The 8,647-nt window shown below is 47.0% G+C and overlaps 3 protein-coding genes across 7 annotated transcripts; 2 read left to right on the top strand and 1 right to left on the bottom strand.

The window, feature by feature from the left end:
• Nucleotides 1–36: 36 nt before the first annotated feature.
• RB195_015214 (uncharacterized protein) lies at nt 37–828 on the top strand (the record flags this gene model as incomplete). The annotated part of the gene is made up of 1 exon (XM_064205820.1): nt 37–828. One exon carries the CDS (start codon nt 37–39, stop codon nt 826–828), a length of 792 nt encoding a protein of 263 aa, XP_064061701.1.
• A 759-nt stretch (nt 829–1,587) lies between these two features.
• On the top strand, nt 1,588–2,149 carry RB195_015213 (uncharacterized protein; the record flags this gene model as incomplete). Of its 2 annotated transcripts, XM_064205819.1 has the most annotated exons (2): nt 1,588–1,701; nt 1,895–2,149. In XM_064205819.1, the coding sequence occupies 2 exons, from the start codon at nt 1,588–1,590 to the stop codon at nt 2,147–2,149; spliced, it is 369 nt and encodes a 122-aa protein (XP_064061699.1). The 2 variants fall into 2 exon arrangements, with proteins under 2 accessions (XP_064061699.1, XP_064061700.1); XM_064205818.1 differs by lacking the exon at nt 1,895–2,149 and having other exon boundaries at nt 1,588–1,797.
• A 2,631-nt stretch (nt 2,150–4,780) lies between these two features.
• Nucleotides 4,781–7,288, bottom strand: RB195_015212 (uncharacterized protein; the record flags this gene model as incomplete). Of its 4 annotated transcripts, XM_064205815.1 has the most annotated exons (3): nt 4,781–5,681; nt 5,754–6,418; nt 6,479–6,634. In XM_064205815.1, the coding sequence occupies 3 exons, from the start codon at nt 6,632–6,634 to the stop codon at nt 4,781–4,783; spliced, it is 1,722 nt and encodes a 573-aa protein (XP_064061697.1). The 4 variants fall into 4 exon arrangements, with proteins under 4 accessions (XP_064061697.1, XP_064061698.1, XP_064061695.1 ...); XM_064205817.1 differs by lacking the exon at nt 6,479–6,634 and having other exon boundaries at nt 5,718–6,364; XM_064205816.1 differs by lacking the exons at nt 4,781–5,681; nt 5,754–6,418 and adding an exon at nt 6,885–7,288 and having other exon boundaries at nt 6,492–6,729.
• Nucleotides 7,289–8,647: the final 1,359 nt, after the last annotated feature.

The following is an 8,647-nucleotide window of genomic DNA, read 5'->3' as shown; positions in this document are numbered from 1 at the left end:
TGATTCTGGACCAAGGCGACACACTCACGACTCGCTATGGAGACTGTCTCAGACTATATTTGCAATGCGAGAACAGTGTTCAAAGACGTTGACCTGCATGCCCTTCTCGGAGCTGCAGAGCGTATCAAATTTAACGTGATTGCTCTGCGGGAGACCGAGTGCAGAAGGAGCGACGTGCGACAGATGAATGACGGTACACTCGTCATTACACTCGTCGTCACTCGTCGAAATGTAGGCGGTGTTGGTTTTTTTGTGCACCAATCTGTCGTCCATCTTGTCGATTCTCACGAGATCCTGTCACCTGGTCTGGCCATTCTTCGGCTCCTTCCTCTGCAAGAATCCAAATTGGACGCGTTTTACGAGGAGCTGGAGGAAGTAATTCACAACGAGAAGTCCTTCTACAAATTCGTTGTCGGAGACTTCAACGCAAAACGAAGAAAGGCCACAGAAGAGGAATACAGGATAGAAAGATTTGAAGTAGGAGACCGGGATGAAAATGACAATCGTCTCGCCGCGCTGTTGTCCGCCTCTCGCCTCTTTCATGGGAACTCTCTTTTCATGAAAAAAGATCATCGTTGGTGGACATGGGAATCGCCCAATGGCGCGACTCGTGCGGAGATCGACCACATACTCGCCAACCGGAGGTGGTGTCTACTTGACGTCTCAGTAGTACCATCCTTTTGTAGTGGTTCTGATCACCGTCTCCTTCGTGCGAAAATACGACTTAACCACACGATGGAAAAGAACATCTGCTATCGGCAACGAAGGAGAAAAGAAGTCGTCTACGACGATAGCGTACTCGAGGACTCCCTGTCCCAAGGTGACTGACACATCGAGGAGGACTCAAACGTGGACTACGAGATGCTGCTCAGAGGATTACGAGCCTGTGCTGAACGTGCCTCGAAGTCGCGCACGACAAACTTGGATCGAATTTCGAAGATCACCAAAGAATTGTTAGGAAGAAGAAGGGCGGCTTGATCCGGCTGCATCGCACATTGAGCGGTTAGTAGCAAACACTAGCTGCAGAAAAGCGTTGCAGGAGGATCTTTTGAAGTACGGGCAGAAGAAGATTCTAGAAGCAGCACAAAGAAGAACGAGTCTAAAGGAGTGCCGGTGGGATCTCAGCGAATATAATATTCCGCTAGCAGCCTTGCTGAGCGAAGACGGGACTCGCACGTCTTCTCGTCGTGAGATGGAAATCATTACGAAGAGGTTCTACCCCAACTTTTTCCGCTCATCAACTCCTTTGTCAAGCCCGATCATCCCCACTGATGAAGCCCCACCACGAATTCTTCCTTCGGAAGCACGAGTCGCTATCAAGAGCATGAAACATAGCACAGCCTAATTTTATATCAGCAGACTTTCTTTCTGCTGGTGGCCATCCGCTTCATGTAATCTTAACAGCGCACATGACATGCTGCCTTCAGAAAGAAAGGATCCCAGACCAGTGGAAGATCTCGCCAACCGTTCTTATCCATAAGAAAGGTGACAGAGAGGACCTTTGGAACTACCGTCGGATATGCTTGCTCAGCGTGTTATACAAAGTCTTCACCAAGATCATTCTCAGGCGCATATCCAGAACGCTGGATGAATCCCAGCCTCAAGACAAGCTGGATGCCGTCAGTTGTTCAGCTGCTTGGACCACATCCAGACCGTGTCGAGCGGCATAGAAGTTTGCCGGGAATACCGCTTGCCACTTGGGTACGACAAGGCGATACTATATCGCTGAAGCTGTTCACTTCTCTCGAACCTTGGTTTTGCGAACGACATCGTTCTCTTTTCGAGCAGTACCAATGAAGCAGAAATGCTCAGCGGATTGAACGAAGCGAGAAAGAGAATAGGACTGCGAATAAACAGAAAGAAGACGCAGTTCATTAAGAATGCCTACTGCTAGAACGGAGGAGTACAGCTTGAAGGCTCCCAAATCGTGGGAACTTCGTCATACGTATATCTCGGACGTTCTATGAACATGGAAAACGACTTGAAGGAAGAACTGAATAGAAGAATGAGAGCAGCATGGGCAGCATTCACAGCCGTCAGGGAAGCTACAGACCAACTGACGGACCAAGATCTTCGTGCCCATCTGTTCGACTCGACAGTCCTTCCAGCGCTCTGTTACGCAGCGGAGACGTGGGACATTGCTTCCTAGACGTAGCAACGGGCAGACACCGTTGCCACGTCTAGGAAGCAACCTACTACCCACAGAGCCCTTGATGGATGCCTTTGAAGTTTGACCGGCGCACACAACACCTAGCCGGTCTTCGCAGCTTCGACTTAAGAGGAATGTCTCGTCTTTGCGACCCAGCGGAATATGTACCGAAAGCAAAACATAGATGGGTCGTTCACATCATGAGAAGAATCGGCGATAGATGGACTAAAAGAACGCTATAGTGGATCCCAAGAAATGCTAAACGCCCTCGAGGGATACCGCCAGCGAGATGGGGTGACGTGTTCGCTACACGGATGGACCAGCTGAGAGCTCAGCTGGATGCAACTCAAGGACCTCGTCAACGTCACTCACGAAACTTGAAAAGATCTTGAATGACAATGGCGAGGAAACGAAAGGAGTGGAAGAGATGCTGGGGCCCGCACGTCCAGTGACGGGCCATCTAAGTATCTAAGATGATGACATTTCTGCTTTCCTTCGGATGGAGAGGAAGCAAGTGGACATGACTGTTGAAGAGATCAGAGTATAAGTCCTGGATAATCTTCCCCATCCATTCTTCTTCTCGATGCAGTCGTTGTTCCATTCGGGTATGCGGGCATTTTCATTTTGGAATTGGCGAAGTCTCGATGAGCTTAGCGGATGATTTTTCCCGCCTGTGCAGCTTCACCTAATACCTCTGATACTCTTCTCTCTTTGAGGCCTTCTTTTATCCCATATTTGGAAAGTCTTGTGAACTCAATCTGAAAATCCTGCTCGTGCAGCTCTACGCTATCGTATTGGTTCAAGAGGAGTTCCTTCAGAACAAAGATGTCTCCTTGTGATTTTAAAACTGTCAGGTGTCCTCATGCAGTCGTGAAAGTGTTTAAGAAGCTAGACATATTCCTCGTAAATTTGTGGGATCTTTCCCATAGCCGACAAAATAAGCAAAGAGCTTCCAGTCGATTGTGGTTAAGAGAGTTCGCGGCTCTTTCACTTCTTCGTGTGGAAGAAAATCTTCCTCGAAGAACCCCGTATAAAACTTTTGTACAATAGCGAAATCCGTCAAGCAAAATGTTTTACTGACGATTACGTGGTCAATTTCTTTATGATACCCTCCATCGGGTCACTCCCACATCCATCGTGGAGAGTAGGGCTTCTGGAATTGTGAGTTTCTATGGGTAGTTTTATTAAACATGACAAACTCTGAACGCCTCTCCCTTTGTTAATTCCACTGTAGGCAGTGAGTCCCAATGTGTATCAGGGTTTTTTTTTATTCATTTTGTTCTTTTGATTTTTTTGATTCCAGCGCCAATTTTGGCGCTGAAATCACCAGCGATGACCTTAAGAGGGCAATGTCTTCTCTGTAGAACTTCTCTATGTCCGTAAATATCGACTAGTCAAGGGTAGGTAGGATTTGTATGGTAGTTTATGAACGCATATCATACATCTGTATATCCCTATATCCACGCCTGCAACTAGCAGAGCTAGTGGAGTCGTTGTAAGTACCATCGCCATCATAGTCCTTTTCCGTTTCTGTAGTTTAGATGATTCATGCAGCTTCCTCTTTCTTGGCGCTACCGAACCAACCAGAAACAGTAGTCCTTTCCCTGAATATACCCGCGTCTCAGGTCACAAGCATGCTTTCGGTCCGCTGTGAGTTGCCTATCTGCCACATAGCGGTGCGACTAAGCGGATGCGATCCCTCCAATGAGGAAGATCCGTGGGATTTCCTTAGTAATCTGAAAAAAGCATCCAAAACGGAGTTGTGCGACCCCGCCTCCCCAACAATGCAATTTATTGCGCGATATAACGCGTGCAAACCCCTCGAAGTCCGACCATTCAAACCAGTTAACGTTACTCAAGTCCACTCGCACAATTGCGAATGCGTTGCAGATCGCTATCGATTCTATTAGACCTAATAAGTTACGTCTTTGAGAAAAAGTGATCACAGAACGCTTTACTTTGGATTACTAGTTATTGCCGTGTTGTCTATTAGTGACTCGCAATAATTTTTCCATGATTATTTGTCCTATTTAGTTAACGTTAGTCCCTTGTATTGTGGTTAGTACTGTTCAGAGTTATTTCATGGTTGACCATCTTACTTTACAATATGATTATCTACTTGCATTATGATATCAAAGATAAGATTCAGTAACCCGGATGGCAGACCACGTAATATACCCGACCCGCAGAATTCGAAATCGACACTGGGAGATGATAATGTTGAGAGCCGTGATGTCCGCATGTGAGAACAAAAGCAGGCGGAGACAGGATCCCTGAGCATGTTTTTATGGGTCTAGAAGGGATTGGTCATGAAAATGGTTCATTATAGCGTAATCTTCACTTGACTTACTTTGACTTAGTCGGCGGGCTGATGTCATCGCCTGACGCGATTACCCGCATCTTCGCCGAGGTGTGCCGTCCTTGAACACAGCTCTGCCCAACCTTCTCGATCTTCTGCGAGAGCTTGCACAGAATCAATTCATTCGTCGCTATTCCATATTCTGCGAAACTTTACGTCTCGTCTGAACTGCCTATCCATGCTGAGTGTCCTCAGGTCCTCTTTCACCACCTCAGTCTAGAACTTCCGTTTTCGACCAGGTCGCTTCTTCCAGCTCGAACCCGGCGAACTCCTCAGAACTCGTTGAATAAGGCGATCTGTCGGTCCCTTAATATATGACCAAAGAAGCAAAGACGATTTACTCTAGCCACTTTCGATGGTGGTGCAAGATGCTGATGTCTTCCACGTGTCATCCGCCGGTATACCACATCAATTTCTGCGTAAAGATCTTCATTGTGGTATACCTTAGGCCAAAAGTAGCCAAGTAGCCGTCTAAGCAACTTTCCTACCGTGCAGTCAAGCCTTTCCATAACTGTTGATGGTGCTGCCCAAGTCTCCGATCCGTACATTATGATGGGGCGAATTGCGGATAGGTAGACTCGCTGCTTGACTTCGTTTTTGATGGGGGTGGACCACAGGCATTTCGTTAAGGAGTTAAATGCAGAAGTAGCCTTAACGCATCTTTGCTGAACATCTCTCTCGTAGCTGCCGTTGTTCTTCAACGTACAGCCCAAGTAACAGAGCTCATCGACGAGTTCTATCGGTTGTCCGTCCACCCCGATTCCCGTTCGAGGTCTCGAAGAGATCCACATCTGCTTGCATTTATCAGGGCGTAGACGTAGTCCATAGGCTGCAGCCAGCTTCGATACAAGGTTGACAACATGCTGAAGTTTCGTACTGCTTTTCGCGAATATAACAACATAGTCGGCGTATTCGAGGTCAGTCAAGAGGCACCCTGGTGGTGCTAAGACAATGTGGGCAGGACACTGGTCGACTGTTCTTCGCATAATGTCGTCGATGGCGAATTTGAACAGGAAGGGTCCTACCACCGCCCCTTGTCTTACTCCAGTTACCACTTCAAACGGTGTTGTACATCCGGCTGGTGTTCGAACTGCAGCAGTTGTTCGTTGATTCATGTCATCAAGCATGCGAACGAACTTTCCTGGTACTCCATCGGCGCGAAGCGCGTTGAGTCTAGAAACGCTAGTTGCATTGGCTTCGAATACCTACCGCTGCCTGATTTCGATTACTCTTCTGACGATGAACACCTGGTCAATCGTAGATCGGCCAGGACGAAAGCCAGCTTGCTCGTCGCGCGTTGTTTCTTCGCGATGTTTAATGAGTCGGTCCAGGATAATGCGCTTTAATACCTTGTACATAACACGCAGCAAAGAGATTCCTCGATAATTCCTTGGGTCCATTGCTGATAACTTCTTGTGGAGAGGAATTATGATAGCGTGTCTCCACGAATCAGGTATCCTTTCGTTTATCCATATTGAACGGATGATCTTTGTCATCTCACGAATCCCAGACGGAGGAAGATATTTTAGCATTTTTGCGCTAATCCCGTCGTCTCCACCAGATTTTCCATTCTTCATTTTCTGAGTACAGACCAGGATCTCCGACTCAGTCGGTGGCTCCTCGTTAACCGCATATATCGGTCTATGAACGTGTTCGAGTTCAGGAGCTGACGGTGCTAGCCGGTTCAGCAAGGTTTTGAAGTGTTCCCTCCAAATTGGAAGGGTTGCTTCACCGACAGCTACTCCATTAGCAGTGTTGAGGACATGGGAACATCTTTTCATTTTGCCGCTATACTGTTTTAGTAGAGCGTAGGCTTTCCGCGGGTCCCTGTTCTCCCACGCCTTCTCAAACTCCATCGCTCTTGACGTCCATTCGTTACTGCGTGTTGCAGTTGACGACGCAGCTTGCTTCTAAGACGCTTTTCCTGGTTGAAGTCACCAGCGCTGCGCGCGACACATACAGAATTGTACCTGGGTTTTTGTTTCATGCAAAGGCAAACTTCTTCTGCGTTTCCCTTGCAGCGTCCTGAATGCACTTTGTGAAGGAATCCGCATCGCTAAGCTTCTTCCTGGTCCGTACTCCAACATGAATAGACACACGTTGGCGGAATTTTCTTCTGCATTCATCGTCTTTCAGACCTGCCATGTCGATTTTCGGTTGAAGAGGAGCTCCTCGGTTTCTCTTGTGGAATCGTATCGTTCCTCGACAGAACGTAGTCGAGCTGAAGTTTAAAAGTCCTCATCTCCCGCTTGCGCTGCTCTTCAGGCGTTAAAAGGGTTGACCCCTGCCACGTGAGCTGATGGCGTCGAGGATTCCTCTTGAACGTGGAAGCGATGATGAGGCCCGTCTGTTCGCACAAGTCGACCAGACGATCACCGTTGTCCGACGTGCGCTCCGCTGCATAGTCCCATTTTCCTAGCACATCGGATTGCTGTTCGAGTCCCATCTTCGTATTTGCGTCGATTCCATGTCGGTTCGTCGATGACCACCTGCTGGCTTGGTATTTTAGACATCAACGCATTGAGTTCATCATAGAAGGCGTCCTTACTGTTGTCCTCAGCGGTTTCCGTAGGTGCGTGAGCACTTACGATCCAGAGTTTACGTCCTCTGCGATCCCACAGTCGTAGAAAGGCGCATCTAGACGACGTTGAGCCAAATTCCTCCACCAGGTTCTTGTAATCGTTCCTCACAGCTATCGCGCAGCCACCTACTTTGTTCTCATCAGCATCGCCGCAGTATATGGTGTTATTTTTGATGCTGATGACGAGCCGATCTCTCATGCGTGTTTCCTGCAGTGCAGCAAAAAGCACACAGAGATATCGCAGAAGTCTGGATATAGCGGCTCACTGGAGTTCACTCGATAGCGTTCAGCAGTTCAGCGTGAAGAAATGAATGGTTGTTGCTAAAGTTTCCATGCTCCCTTCAGGGAGTTGACCTTTCAGGTTATGGGCTTTGGCGGTGTGCTGGACGCCAGCACCTTTTTGCAATGTATGGGAAGCTTTCGCCATATAACAGTGCAGGTTATATAGCTACACGTTCCCAATGCGTACACTGGAACGCCTTATTGCGTTTAGTTAAAGCAGGGCCACCACGTGCAGGTAGCAGTCAGACTCGTATACGCGGCCTCCTCGTATATTCTAAACGAAACAGTTATTACTAGGTTCTGGCCAACAATGTCGGCTGCTCTCTCGCGAACCTGAAACACTACAAAATTTGACTTTAACATCACTCCATTGTCCCCTATCTTTTGCCACAATACTGTTGCAAGTATCAGAGAAAGGATTTCTTTTCTAATTCATTTTAATGTAGAATTATATGAACCAGCATATTTATGCACACGAAGCCTTACATCACATCACGTAAACTGCTGCGTCACTGTTGGAACTGTTTGCTTTTTTTCTGGCGGCTCGCTAGTCCAGCGATTCACCTATTTAACCTCATCTAAGCTTCTTCATTAATCTGATCCCAATTACTGCCACACTAAGAACAACACCAATCTCACCACGTTGGATTCGTTACAATCCCTTCTGACGCGAACGAACCGTGGTTAAGTCGACTCCGTTGCACTGCGCAGAATACTTTTGTGGCACATGAACGCACAAACACACACGAATCCATTATTATAAAGCGCTACTGTTGAGAAGCAGTGTTCTGTTACCTATCATTCCTTTGCTTATTCGTCATAATTTCTGGCGGCGGTTTTTATTATAACTCCCAAACTAACACCCTAATCCACCAGTTCAAGTCTTTCGCTGCACTACGTTTAACAACTTTTTTCAGTAATTAAGAAATGGAAAGAAGAAGAAAAAAATGCTATCGACAATGTGGCGCCTAGAATTTTTTCTTCTTAAAAGCTTTGCCGGACGAATTTATGCTAGAAACATCCTAACTACAACAGTTCATTTTGGTCGTTCGAAGCAGAAGCTTGCTCGCTTCGCTATAATGATTCAAAAAATGACACGTAAAACGCAAAACTATACCGACTTCTCATCTAATGTCTTCCACATTTGATGAGACCCTTTGATAATTCTCGTCATAAACAATCCTTCACCTCAATATATAGCCACTGGTATTTGTGTTGTTTACCACAACCGCATTGCACACATGTTTTTGTCAAGTGAGAAAATAAAAGGATTGCG

Source organism: Necator americanus, chromosome V (assembly GCF_031761385.1).
Source record: "Necator americanus strain Aroian chromosome V, whole genome shotgun sequence".
In the NCBI taxonomy this organism is placed as follows: Eukaryota; Metazoa; Nematoda; class Chromadorea; order Rhabditida; family Ancylostomatidae; genus Necator; species Necator americanus.
Note: the sequence above shows the minus strand (reverse complement) of the source record. Positions and strands in the feature narration are given on the sequence as shown.